The sequence below is a fragment of the Macrobrachium rosenbergii genome, chromosome 37 (genome assembly GCF_040412425.1).
Source record: "Macrobrachium rosenbergii isolate ZJJX-2024 chromosome 37, ASM4041242v1, whole genome shotgun sequence".
Taxonomy (NCBI): domain Eukaryota; kingdom Metazoa; phylum Arthropoda; class Malacostraca; order Decapoda; family Palaemonidae; genus Macrobrachium; species Macrobrachium rosenbergii.
This window is the reverse complement of record NC_089777.1, coordinates 2,150,189-2,164,894: the sequence shown is the minus strand read 5'-3', so window position 1 is coordinate 2,164,894 and position 14,706 is coordinate 2,150,189. Positions and strand designations below refer to the sequence as shown.

Genomic DNA, 14,706 nt, shown 5'->3' with positions numbered 1-14,706 from the left:
CCTTAACAGATCCTGATAAGAGCAATGAAAGTTATCCATCTCTGATGCTAACTTGAGGACGTCATTGAGAAACCACGTAACAGACTGTGGGCGTGATACTGGTCTCAGACGAGCGCATGCTCTGGGATAGATGAAAAGTAAGAATCTGTAAGGTCGATTTTAAAGCCAGAAAGAAATACTTTCTTTAATGCTGATTTGATTGTGGTAATAGTGGCCGGAGCAAGGCCTTTCTCAAACAATGATCTAAAGAAGGAAACTCCTAAATTAGCTGTCATGATTTTGGCTTCAGATGCTTTTAGGAAGGAGGCTAATTTTTTGACTGCTGAGTCATACTGTCTAATAGTAGAATCTCTTTTATCTGATTCTAAAACAGAGTGTTGACAGGGTCAATGTTCGCTCCTTTTTGGGCTGCGAATTTTATAAAGTCCATAAAACTAGGGCATTCTGAATTCTTGAGGAAGCTGACACAGTCTTGTTTGTACTGTCTGAGTCAGAATGGGCTTGGGAATCCGAAGACTCCGTAATCCCAGTTCCTGAAGAAGAGGAACCAATTGCTCTTCGCCAATAGGGGCTACTAGGGCTAATTGACCTTTGAATGTCCTGAGTTTGTGTAAAACTTTCAGCAGTAAATTTATTGGGGGAAAAGATAAATCTTCTCCCAATTGTTCCAATCTACTGTCATTGCGCCTATGGCATACGCCTGAGGGTCCAGGTTGGGGCCACATAACAGGGGAGCTTGAAGTTGCTCTCCGTTGCGAACAGATCCACTTGGAGGCCCGGAACCCGGCAAATCCATTTGAAAGATTCCACGCCCAGGGACCACTCCGTCTCCAACGGAGTAGTCCTGGACAGGGAATCCGCCACCACGCCCGCACCCCGCTAGGTGGGTGGCTGACAGGTGCCAGCCGTGCTTGTTCGCCAGGAGAAGATAGCAACCATTACTTGGTTTACTCGGCCTGATTTGGGCCGCCCTGTTGATGCAATGAACTACCACTGCGCTGTCCAATACCAACCTGATATGAATCCGGTTGGGGGCGGATTTTCTTCAGAGTTAGAAAGACCGCCATAGCTTCCAGGGTATTTATATGGAACTGCTGAAACATTGTGGACCACGTTCCTTGTACTTTTTGTTTTGGTGAATATCCCCCCAGCCGCTTAGGGAAGCGCTCTGTGTGAACAACTAGTGCCGGAGGGGGAAATTGAAGCGAACTGTATTGGACAGGCCCTTGACCGAGGCCCAAGGACGCAATCTTGTCTTTAAGATTTGAGGAATGGAGGAGACCTTGTCTCTGAGCTTGACATTGGCTCGACTCCGCCACACTCTGTTTATGTCTTTTAATTTCGCTTTTAATAGCAGGTCTGTCACTGAGGCAAACTGAAGAGATCCAAGGACCCTTTCTTGGGACCGGCGGGATGCTGATGGATTTTTGAGGAATCTCCTGGTGAGAGATGCTATCTCTTTCCTCTTGGGAGGCGGAAGGGACAGCGTGTGAGATGACAGATCCCACTGGAGACCCAACCACTGAAACCGGGACTCCGGAGTCAGACGGGACTTCTCTCTGTTCAGTTGAAAACCTAGCGACTCCAGGAAATTGATGACTATGGACGTAGCTTTCTGACACTCCGGAACTGTTGGTGCCCAAATTATCCAATCGTCTAAATATGCTGCTAGGGATATCCCTTGAGACCGGAGTTGTTGTACTACCGTGTCCGCCAGCTTTGTGAATATCCTGGGCGCAATGTTCAGACCGGCGGGCATGACCCTGAAGGAGTAGGCTTGATTCCCGAGTCTGAAACCGAGGAACTGAGAGAAGTTCCGCCGCAACCGGGACGTGATAATAAGCGCCTGAAAGATCGATAGAGGTGGTGACGGCTCCACGCGGAAGTAGAGTCCGCATTTGAGCTACCGTAAGCATGCGAAATTTGTCGATTTTATGTAGAGATTTAGACGCGACAGATCCAGGATCACTCTTTGCTGATCGAGTCTTTTTGGGAACAGTGAATAACCTGCCTTGAAACTTTAGGTGCCTTACTTTCTTTTTATTGCTCGTTTGTTGAGCAATTCTGTCACGTAATCCTTTAGGATTGATGTGGGTGGCTGGTAAAACCTGGTTAGAGGAGGAGGGTTTTGATCCAGCTCCATCCTAGTCCTTTGGACACAATGCTGTGTGCCCAAGGGCTGAAGGTCCATTGGTCCCTGAACCAAAACAGGCGACCGCCTACCTGTGTTCTCTCAGTGGGAGGGAGCGGTTTATTCCCCTACCACGTCCAGGTCTTCCCCTTGGGGTGGTGTTGGGCTTCCCTCTATGAGGGGGCTTTGCCTCTTCCTCCCCTTGCAACCCTATTAAGGCCGTGAAAGTAACCACGGCCTTCAGATGTGGGGTTGTACGCCGTGAGGCCACATAGGAGGGTGCAGCTGGTTGGACCAGCACATACTGTTGGGGGTGAGCCTGGAAGTAGAAGGCTGCTCTACTGCCGAGACCGGGACGGCTTGGACTACCGCCTGATGGTAGGGCCTCTTATGCCTCCTGAAAGCGCGACCTCCTCTCGATTGGGGGCCGGCGATTCTGGGGTCTTACGCTTATAGGCCAAATGCCCCAGCGAGAACGAAGACTCTGGTTGGCCCGTGCAGCCTCGGCCATAACATTTGTGACCTCCTCTTCAGGAAGAGGTTAGGTCCCCAGATCGAGCTTTTCACGAGCTTGTTAGGCTCGTGGCGGATAGTCGCATCGGCAAAGATGAACTTCCGACATTCCAGTCTGGCCATGATAAACTCAAATAAGTCAGACTGGAAGCCTGCCAGCAAGGATTTAGCCAATACCTGGAAGAAAGGCTCGTCCGAGCAGGAGACGGCAGTAGCTTCAGTAAGGCATACGGAGTTCAAGGACCGGGCTAACTTAACCCGAGCATCAAACTCCGCTTTCAAAAGAGCTTCCGGCAGCTTGGGGAGCTGCTCACTGAACTGCGTGGAAGCGCAGAAGGGGTCCAGCTTCCGACCGTGAAAGTGGACGGGCTTCTAACCAGAACTCATTACTTCCTGGGAATACCAGGAAGTAGGGTCTGTCTCCCTTAGCTGTGGTAACGATTACCATCAAAGCACGCCGGGCCGTAGCCAGAGCGACTTTTGTCCAAGCAAGGGGTGGGAAGGTTGTCTCCCAGGGCAAACATAGTGAAGTTGCCCTTGAAAGGAGTCAACTTCGTGATTGTCTGCCTGCCACCCGTCAGAGTGCGCAGAAGAGCCGACTGAGCTTGGTCCCTAGGGGCGATGACAGTCTCCTAGGAACCTTGTCTGACCGAATCCAAGCTTCCTCCGTAAGCCTCCACGAAGCCTGGGTAAGGGGGCAGGAGATCGGGGGAAGAACTCAATTCCTCCAACCGCCTCGTGCCAAGACCATCAAGTGTCAGTTTGCCATCATGTTGGATGGCCCGGAGTGCAAAACGCCAAGGGTTACCGACATCGAACGGCGGGGAGGTCCGCAGTGTCGGGGATAACATACTGTGGTTCGGCTGGGGGTGGGTGAGCCATTCCCGCCAGTATGTTATCATGACTGGCCAACTTTTCGGAGATTTTGTTAAATCTCAATCTAGGTCCTCCGTAAAACGCTTGTAAAGCTGATTGGCAAAGGCCTCTGCGTCAAAGCAGGTTGGCGAGGAGGGCTTGGTTTTGCAGCCCTCTTACTCGCGCCTTTGCTGGAGGAACCAGACTTGCTCCCGGAGGCTACAGGCCCTGAAGCCTTAGCCTTCGACGGGGAAGGGCGATGCCTTCTTGGAGGTCGAGGACTTGTAGCCCTTCGCCTTCCATGAAGTCTTCAACTCAACTTGGGGATAGCAGACGGAGCTCTATCACCCAAGGAGGAAGACTTCACAAAACCTGCAAACGAAGAAATTGATGAAGCAGGGGAGTCAAATAAAGGGGCCCGCCCCAACAACCTCACTTACCTCACCACTTACCACCTGGTCCTGCTCTACGTTCATGGGTTCCAGGTTGAGATCCATGGCGCTACGTCCTCCGAGACCTCAGCGTAGAGGATATCCACTTGGGGTGGCTGGGTCTCATCCCGGTTTGCTGGATGATAGGGTGGCAAGGTCTTCAGGCACTGCGCCGCCACCCGTGCGCCCGGGTAGAGCAAGTCCCTCAACCTGGCGCCGAGGACGTAGGGCTTCCCGACGGAACGTTCCTACCAAACCCAGCCACCCAGGCCCGGAGGGATTCCAAGGCAGACTTCTTGGAAGCTTCGTCCGCCTGTAAGAAAGCCAACAATTAGCTAAGAACGAAAACCATTCCGGGAACCTCATAAACAATATACCACATATAATATGAGGAGCATAAGGCAGGAGTAATGTAAAGACTGTTACTTACCGACTCATCCTGGACAGTTGTGCAGAGAGCGAAGCAAACCTCACAACCATCAGGGTGCCAGACAACCAGGTCATCCAGTCGGACCGCACAACCAGCGTGGGTCCGGCAAACTACGTGACCGTAAGGTTGTTGGAGGGAGGCGGTGCACCCCGGCTCCTCACAGCGAACAGTCTGTAAGTAGAAAAGTACATGAACCTCCCACCCTAAGCAAACTAAAGCTGACGAGGCCGGGAAACTCAACTGCAACCGGAATACTCCGGCGGAGAAGAACTCCCTAATCATAAACTGGGCCAATAAGCTCTAAATTACATAGAGTGGAAGGTAAAAGCGCAGACCCGGAGTACTCCGGGGAATGAAGGAAAGAGAGACCAGGAACCAACCCTAAGGGCTGCCAGTAAAATAACGGCGGAGCCCCCGGGTATAGGACCGGACTCACTTATATAATATATATAATGAATTAAGGAAAATATTCCTGTAGATAAACAGACTTATCTAAAACAAAAACAAAAATAATAACAGTAATAAGTGATGGTAAGAACTCAAGAGGACGGAAGGATCCGCTCCTCTCAAAATGAACAACCTTCCGCCCTTACTTCCCCGCCGGAGAAACAAGACAGGTAAAATGCTCGTATGTTCATAACATAGGCTGAAGCAATATGTTACCGTATCAACGTAACCCGACGGGAGACTAATGGATAGGGACTCAACATCGCTCGAGTAAACAAACCACCAACCCCAATACAGCGATGCTAGGGACGATATGGGAGGGAGCGAATCTCTCAACCAATAGGAGAAGTCCCTGAACTCGGAGAAAACGCCATCTAGCGTCACCCGCACGAGTAGAGCAAGGCTGGGAGAGGGGAGGAGGGGGAAGGGAGGAGGAGGAGTAGGCTACCAGGAAGGAACAGGAGACGGGAGAAGCTCACCCGCTCAACTGCACCATACCTCCCAGACGATGAATCTTGGAAGGGTAGAATGACCGGAAGCAACACAACCCGAAGCCCGACTTCTACCTAGGCGAAGCCTAATATGGACCTAACCTTAATATAGGCTAGGAAAAAGGAGGGCAGAAGGGAGGAGGAAGCAACAGGGAGAGAAATTTTGTGCTGAGAACCAACCAGGATCGAGAATGGCGGGCAAGGGGGCGACTAGCCTAGAGGAAACACAACCCAAGAACTCGATTCCCCCTAAATGGAGGAAGAGGACTAAGGGGCTCACTCTGCCCACGGCTTGATCCCGGAGGAAACCGCAACAAAACTCCTCAACCTGAACTCCCCACCCAGGGCAAGGGGGATGGAAGCAAACAGCCTACTCCACAAAATAACCATCACTTATAAAAACTAAAATGTGCTCAACAGAGAGCGTAGCCTACCACGGGGAAGCGGTTAGATCTGAGGCTGCCGCCAGCACCCGAGGTAAACAAACAACAAAATAATAATAAAAATAAAACTAAAAGAGAGAGCACCATCTTCAAGCAAAATTAATTAGCCTAGTAAGACCAAAAATAACAGGAACCCAACCTGGAGGGGGGGAACCTAGACGGGGCATCACTCTCACCAAGGCCCGTAGGCCAATGAAATAATTCATAAGGGGGGGGGAGCCACCGCAAGGAACCACCAGGAAGGGGACCAAAGGGGCAAAATTTATCTATAACGACGAGGAGACAACTCCAACTGAAAAGAACAGAAGGAGTCGCCTCGCGGTCGACATGGCTGGCAGGGGACGCCGTGGCGACATAATAAGATCTCAATATTTATGAAAATACGAGACCTTAACAGCCAAAAATCAGAACAAAACCCCACAAGAAGATGGTACTTAACTTGGAAATGGTAAAGCTGCTCGACGCCATCTCAGAAAGCAGAAAAATCCAAAATAATGGAGACGAGCACACAAAAGAAACAGCGATTTCACGTGCTAGAAAATGGAATGAGGTAGGTGGCGCTGGTGTCGCTGGGTCCTGGCGGGTGTTTGGTGTGGGGGCTGTAACGGCTCACCGCTCTGTTCCGGGGTTTTGATAGGGAGAGATCTTTCGAGTAGGTTTCCGTGGTAGTGGTATTCACTCACCCTCCTATACCGACGCCTTCCTAGAAGACGCTCGACTGGGGGTAGTAACCCCAGCTTTCCTGAAAGCTCTTTTTCTCTGGTATATCTAGCAAGGTTATACCTAGAAATTCATGCTGTAATGGAATTTCACCGGCTGACACGACTGGACTCAGAAATATACTTTGGTATGAGTGCATATTCTAAAACATGAGAGCATGAAAGTAACTGTAGTACTGTACTATATGAATATAACTCTATTAATAAATTCAATACATACAGGACATCAAAAGCTGTCTTCAACTCCTCAGGAACCAGGAACTTCCGCCGACTAGGTTCCTTTAACACATTGGTACACCTGGTCCATTCTGTAAGATTTCCTTTACAAACATATCCTTTCCCAGACCTGTAAAGGCAAAATTAGTAACATGAAAACTAAGCAGAGGAAAATATGGTTCTTCAATTTACACAATGGTTGGCATTTTTATCTTGGTCAAGTGTGAATTCTCATAATTATACCAAGATAAATTCAGAACTAGTGAAAAATGTTCTGTCAGGTGAAAACAGCAAATTTTAAAAGTAATTTGTATTTTTCCTAACCTGCAAAGCTGAAGTTTTTTAAATATGATTTGCCTTGCTATCACAAAATAAACACAAGACAGAAGATAACAAGTAGCCAAGCACCAAAATCCCATTAAGAAAGCAAACTTAAAATTTAAATATGAATAAATTAACTGATATTCATCACACAGAAATTCAACTTACTCATATTTGAAGCGTCCGTCACTGCATATATTACATGGATCAATTGCACCAAAAGCCATCACATCAACTAATATGTCAAGCATCTGAAAAGAGAGTTTGTTTTTAAAAATGGAATAATGACGAGGTATATTTGACATCAACACACCTATTATATTACACATTATTTGTGCAGGTAGACATTCAGTAATCCAACACCACTGTGGCCTGAAGAGTTCCAGATTTGTGAAAATTATAAGTTACAGAAGGATTATTTCAAAATAATAACTAGCTACCTCATCATCCGTTTAAAATATTATGTATCCTATATAGCTGTGTAATATTTGGCTAACTTCTGTAAAAAAAAATAGCAAATTTTAAAAGTAAAGGTAACGTATTTTTCCTAATAGGTGTGTAGAAACCACTCACTCCATATCACCTTTGTCTGGTAGCTGAGTTTGTTTGCCACTATGTTCTGAGAACCTGGAATGTACCTGGCTGAAAGCTGAACCAATTGGGCCACCAAAAGGCGTTGATGTGGAGGTGCCAATCATTCTGATTCCATACATCTGACACCAACAACTCCTCCAAGTGTGCACCCTTCCCTCATTGAATGTGCCTGAGAACAGAAGCATCAATGGAGGTGTTGCCAAGTGGCACTCCCACTGTGAAGTTCCTGTTGTCCAGCCACCAGGCTAGATTCCCTCTTACCTCCTGTGAGAGATGAATTAGAAAGAAGGATCTGTTGCAGGAGAATAGAACCCTCTGAGCCTCCACTGAAGAGAATGGAGGTGTGTCTGCCCACGAGACACCGACTCCTCTAAGGACAACAGATGACCAGATACCCAGAACAATCTACCACTGCCATGCAGGTTGTTCCTGACAAGACACAAACTTCTGCACAACCTCCCTGAACTTGCTGATGCGAGTGTCTCAAAGGAAAACTCACATTGCTACAGTGTCTGTCAGCATGCCCAAGTACTTAACCCATTAACACCGACTGGACGTATTTTACGTCGACAAAAATTGTCTGTCGCGTGCCGAGTGGACGTAAAATATGCTGACTACAAAAAGTTTTTTAAATATTTGCGGAAAAGTACTTATAGGCCTAGTTTGCGAAAAGTTTTACATCACACGCCTTGAGGAATGCTGGGAGTTCATGGATCATGCTGTTGTTTTGTTTACAAGCATGACCTAGCTGCACATGCGTGAATTTCTTTCTTCTCCCACTAGAAAGCATCAGCTAACTCTGCTGAAAATCTCAGAAATTCTTTAGTCTCTTTGTCATAATTTTTGCACCATTTTCTATTAGCTGTTACATAGTTTTATATATGAAAATGTGCGCAATTTCATGTAAAATACAACAAAAAATAACTCATGGTTGTAGCTTTTATCAGTTTTGAAATATTTTCATATAAATCACTTTAAGTGCCAAAATTTCAACCTTCGGTCAACTTTGACTCTACCGAAATGGTCGAAAAATGCAATTGTAAGCTAAAACTCTTACGTTCTAGTAATATTCAATCATTTACCTTCATTTTGCAACAAATGAGAAGTCTCTAGCACAATATTTCGATTTATGGTGAATTTTTAAAAAAACTTTTTCCTTACCTCCGCTCGCGGTAACTGCTGAAAATCTCAGAAATCCTTTAGTCACCTTGTCGTAATTTTGCACCATTTTCTATTAACCGTTACATAAAGTTTTATATATGAAAATGTGTGCAATTTCATGTAGAATACAACAAAAAATAACTCATGGTTGTAGCTTTTATCAGTTTCAAAATATTTTCATATAAATCACAAGAGAAAAAATTCGACCTTCGGTCATATTTAACTCAACCAAAATGGTCAAAAACTGCAATTGTAAGCTAAAACTCTTACATTCTAGTAATATTCAATCATTTACCTTCATTTTGCAACAAACAGGAAGTCTCTAGCAAAATATTTCGATTTATGGTGAAGTTTTTAAGATTAAGAGTTCATTTTTGGCTCCTTTTTTGGTCATTGCCTGAAGTTTAGTATGCAACTATCAGAAATGAAAAAAAATATCATTATCATATATAAATATTGGAATATATGACAGCGCAAAAAAAATGTTCATATATAATTGTATACAAATCGCGCTGTGAGCAAAATGGTTAAAGCTAATGAGTTTTTTTTTCGTTGTATTGTACACTAAATTGCGGTGATTTTGGTATATAACAAATTGTAAAACAATCAAAGCAACACAGAAAAATATTATCACAAAATGATGCATGAATTAAATGAACGGTGCGGATTAAAAAAATGTTTTTTTCAAAAATTCACCATAAATCGAAATATTGTGCTAGAGACTTCCCGTTTGTTGAAAAAATGAAGCTAATTGATTGAATATTACTAGACTGTAAGTGTTTTAGCTTACAATTGCAGTTTTCGACCATTTCGTTGAGTTAAAGTTGACCAAAGTCTAATTTTTCTATTTATCGTGATTTATATGAAAATGTTTCAAAACTGATAAAAGCTACAACCCGAGTTATTTTCTGTTGTATTGTACATGAAATTGCACATTTTCATATATAAAACTTTATGTAACGACTAATATAAAATGGTGCAAATATTACGACAACGAGACGAAAAGAATTTCTGAGATGTTCGGCCGAAAGTTACAGCAAGCAGACGTAAGGAAAATGTTTTTTCAAAAATTCACCATAAATCGAAATATTGTTCTAGAGACTTCCAATTTATTGCAAAATGAAGGTAAACGATTGAATATTAATAGAATGTAAGAGTTTTAGCTTACAATTGCGTTTGTTTACCATTTCGGTCGAGTTAAATTTGACCGAAGGTTGAAATTTTGGCAGTTATCGTGATTTATGTGACAATATTCAAAACTGATAAAAGCTACAACCATGAGCTATCTTCTGTTGTATTCTACATGAAATTGTGCACATTTTCATATATAAAAGTTTATGTAACGACTAATGTAAAACGATGCAAACATTACGACAACATGACGAAAGAATTTCTGAGATGTTCGGCCGAAACTTTACACTCGCGCAAGACGTAAGGAAAGTTTTTTTGTCAGAAATTCACCATAAATCGAAATATTGTGCTAGAGACTTCCAGTTTGTTGCAAAATGAAGGTACACGATTGAATATTACTAGAATGTAAGAGTTTTAGCTTATAATTGCGTTTTTACCATTTCGGTCGGTCGAGTAAAAGTTGACCAAAGCTTGAAATTTTGGCAGTTATCATGATTTATATGAAAATATTTCAAAACTGATAAAAGCTACAACCATGAGTTATTTTCTGTTGTATTCTACATGAAATTGCACACATTTCCATATATAAAACTTTATGTAACGACTAATATAAAAGAGTGCAAACATTATGACAACGTGACAAAAGAATTTCTGGCGCGGACGTAAGGAAAAAGTTTTTTTCAAAAATTCACCATAAATCGAAATATTGTGCTAGAGACTTCCAATTGGTTGCAAAATGAAGGTAAATGATTGAATATTACTAGAATGTAAGAGTTTTAGCTTACAATTGCGTTTTACCATTTCGGTCGAGTCAAAGTTGACCCCTGTGGTTGAAATTTTGGCAGTAATCGTGATTTATATGAAAATATTTCAAAACTGATAAAAGCTACAACCATGAGTTATTTTCTGTTGTATTGTACATGAAATTGCACACATGTTCATATATAAAACTTTATGTAACGGCTAATATAGAACAGTGCAAAATTACGACAAAATGACGAAAGAATTTCTGAAATTTTCGGCCGAGTTACCGCACGGGCGTAAGAAAAAATTTTTTTTCAAAAATTCACCATAAATCGAAATATTGTGCTAGAGACTTCCAATTTGTTGCAAAATGAAGGTACATGATTGAATATTACTAGAATGTAAGAGTTTTAGCTTAAAATTGCGTTTTTCAACCATTTCAGTCGAGTCAAATTTGACCGAAGGTTGAAATTTTTTGTAGTCCACGTACAGTACGTCCACTTAGCACCCAACAGACAATTTTAGTCGACGTATGATACGTCCAGTAGGCGTTTAAGGGTTAATGGCAGCCATTCATTTCTTTGATGATGTTTCCTATAGCAGGTTTGAATAACAACTGAGGTTCGATGCTCGACACACGTTCACACCGTTCGTCAAACAATGTAGCTCCGCCCACAAAAGTCAAGATGAATCTGACTTTCATCAAGCCGTTCAACGAGCGCACTCGACAACCAAATACCCCGTTTACACGCTCGAACATCAATTCAAACACAGGGTTGTCGAACCAGGCTCGACGAGCTGTTCGCCCGTGTAAACCCCGCTTAACTCAATGAGACTGTCAGTGTCCTGCAGCAACTGCAAACAAGTGTTTGCCACGACCAGCAAATTATCAAGATACCATAAGGACTCGATTGCCAAAGGTCCATCTGCAGAACAAGACAGTCTTTCCTCAAGGTTACTGAAGTGATGTATCAACTTAATGACCTCTACAAAGTCCCTCTGCAACAGGGGGGTGTCCAAGTCCTGGGGAATAGGACTCTCAGGTCCATCCAGTTCCTGGTCTTACCAAGTTACTCTCTCTACAGGTGCAGGGCACTTGCCAGAGCCCCAGGGGATCTCTCAATCACTTGGGTCTGTCTCACTGTCCCGAGGACCGACCCAGGAATGTATACCTCCCTGGTATGGCTGGGATGGGATTGAGAATGGTCCTGGTCTCGGACCCAGACCCGTCCAGCTCCTGGCTCTCGGTAAACTATAAAGAGGTAGAAGGGACAGGTGAGAGATTGTGGGCACCGTTAAGACCGAAACCCTGCCAAGTGAGCAAGGTTGTGGGTAGCCATCAACCCACGGTGACGATGTCCAACACAGGTCAGGGAGAGTCATCCCACTCAAGTTAAAGTGCCTCAATCTTCTACTGGAAAGGAAGACTGAGCAGAGGACCTCCTCATGCTAGGTTTGGTGATTGGGCCGGGTGGGCAGAGTCGCTAGACCAGGACCCCTAACCTGCTCTCTTTGAACAGAAGGAAGGGGTGAAAGAGCACCTGTATGCTCACTTCACCTATTGCTGACAGATGGTCTGTAAACTGAGAACCCTGGCTGGCCCAGGTATGGGTACTACCAGGGCAAATGCCAGTACAGCTATGGTCTGGATGACCCCAGGGAGCAGTTGCACCCTTGCACTTGGCAATGGATGCAGCGATACTGCTAGTGGGAGACCTGTCAGTCTTCTCTGCAGCCGGGGACTAACCACTGGAACCTGGATGAGACTTCCTGCAGGAAGTAGTAGTGGCCTTCTACTTCCTCCGCTAACTACCTTTGGAAGGAGACAGAGAGGTGGTGAGTGCACTCACCAAGACAAAGATAATGATGACTTCCTTCTCCTCTTCTTCAACTTGTTCCTGAAAGTAGCTGAAGTCAGCACCAAAAGGAACAAGCAGATGAGGGCCTCCTGCACAGTCAGAGAGGACAACTCTGGGCACATCACTGACGAGATGTGGGGAAATACAGAAGTGGGAGTGGTCTGTAAGCCAGTGGAGATTGTGATCATCAAAGTCGTAACTGTCATGGTAGAAGCAGTGACTCGCGACACCTTACTCGCCTTCAGGCGATCCAGCACAGATGAAACACTGGGCTCTCCCTAGATGCCCAGGGAGGGCCATAAATCCATGAGCTGCTCAGGGAGTTGGGTTATTACGAGAATCTACCTTCTGCTACATAAGTGTCCTCTAGAAGAAAACTCCCTCAAGAGTGAAAGGATGCCTGAAGTTAGATGCTGAACTGGGCATCCTTTCCCCCCTCAAAGGCTCTCTACTGAAGGCTCAGCAGGAGTCGGCAAGGGGGAACCTGTTCCCTTAGGAGTATCAGGAGCAGCAATGAGTTTGGCAGGAGAAAGGAAAGTCCTGAAGACAACCTTCTCTGTCACCAGCAGAACATTAGAATCTGATGACATCAAGGATTTCTTCCGAGAAAACTTCACCCATTGTTCAGACAGCTAGACACAGCACTTCAAAAAAGGACTATTCTGGTTACACTTGTGCTTTCTGCACAAAGTACAGAGGGTGTGAGGATCCACCTCCACAAAGGAAAGTAACCTGTTGCAAGGCCTAGCCTTTCCTGGGCAGTGCCTGAATACCTGACACTTCCTTGTAAGGGAGGTGGAAAGCTGCAATGACTGATGGGTTTAGCTCATCTTTATTATTCAACCAATCAGCAAAAACAAGTCATACAAAGAAAGTCAGAGAATATTAAATTTCATTTGAAAGCAAACAGTAGTCAGGCAGAGAATCTTGCAGACATCCAAATATGAGAGCAGCTGGAAGCAAAGTAGAATGCATACCAACATGTGAGTAGGGGCTCCCCCTACCTGTTGATAATTAATGACCTTGTCTGAAAGTTAAAAGACAATTCTAGCTTGTGTTTTAAGCTATATCCCTATATAAAAAACAAAGGTCTGTATTTGTGTAGGAACAAAGGAAAGCTAAGAAAACAAGTAACGTTAAAAGTGACAGTTTACAAGATGAATGAAAGCCGTGATTCTTTATATATGGCATCAAGTGAGGAAGAGGGTCCATTTCTGAGTTGTCAGGAGTGTGATAAGAAAACCCAGCATTCTAATGATGGAGTGAAAGTAGTAATTTGATTACGGAGGTGCCAAAAATAGCAATTTTTAAATTAACTTTTATTTTTCCTAACATACAAATCTGAGGTTCCTTCCAAGGGATTTATATTGCAAACACGAGCTGGAATAGCTGTTTAACCCTTAAGGGACGGATTGATCCTCAGTGTGAAGTCAAACAGGTTTGAGGAGGTGGACGGATTGAGCTTCAGTGTGAAGCAGAATTACGTACCACTGTTATGGTGATAATGATTCGAAACAAAGATGCCAATACTTCTATATGCTATAAATTCACTAATGGCAACTTTTATACAGACGTGAGAGTTAGGCCAGTATCAGTAATGCTTGTGACTTCAAGGGGGAAAGTACTGCATTTCTCTCTCTCTCACAAGTCTTTTTGTAAATTTGCTTGTAAATATACGAAGGGGTTGCTGTTGTTTTTTGTTTTTGTCTTTTACGATAGTATGTCGGTTGTAAATGTAATTTTGCAAAGAAAATTGCAAAGAAATAGAAAAAGCATGTAAAAGTAAAAAAAAAGTTACTGAATCTTCCTTCTCGTAAATTTAAATGAATATTTTACAACAAATATGCCAAAAATTTGTTACTGCTTTTATTTATCTGTTTTGATATTGTGTAAGCAGTAATAATAATTTTACAAAATACAATAAATTTATTTATTAGAAAAAACATATATAAGTTGGTAAAATTTACGATTGTCTTGTAAATGAGGCCCCACAAGGGGTTGTAAATAGTAATTTTCAACTTCTTGCGGAAGGTAGGGAAAATTTTTTAGGATTTTTTTATTTATGCAGTGTGAATGTACGTGTCATTCTCTTTCCATTGATGTGATTTTTTTTTTATTTTGCCGACCTCAAAGTTTCCGCGTTCTGGGATGCTGCACATTGATAAATTATGCTGTCCCTTAAGGGTTAACTTTCAGAAAAGGTTGTTAATTACTGACAGC

At 43.8% G+C, this 14,706-nt stretch overlaps 1 protein-coding gene across 1 annotated transcript in view; it reads right to left on the bottom strand.

Moving 5' to 3' along the window:
• Positions 1-14,706, bottom strand: part of Parp (Poly-(ADP-ribose) polymerase) — a 259,948-nt gene that overhangs the window by 122,733 nt on the left and 122,509 nt on the right. Inside the window, exons 6-7 of the mRNA XM_067081290.1 lie at positions 7,166-7,248; positions 6,681-6,806 (exon numbers count right to left, since the gene is read on the bottom strand). Of these exons, the coding sequence (XP_066937391.1) occupies positions 6,681-6,806; positions 7,166-7,248 (209 nt within the window). The remainder of the gene's footprint in view (positions 1-6,680; positions 6,807-7,165; positions 7,249-14,706) is intronic.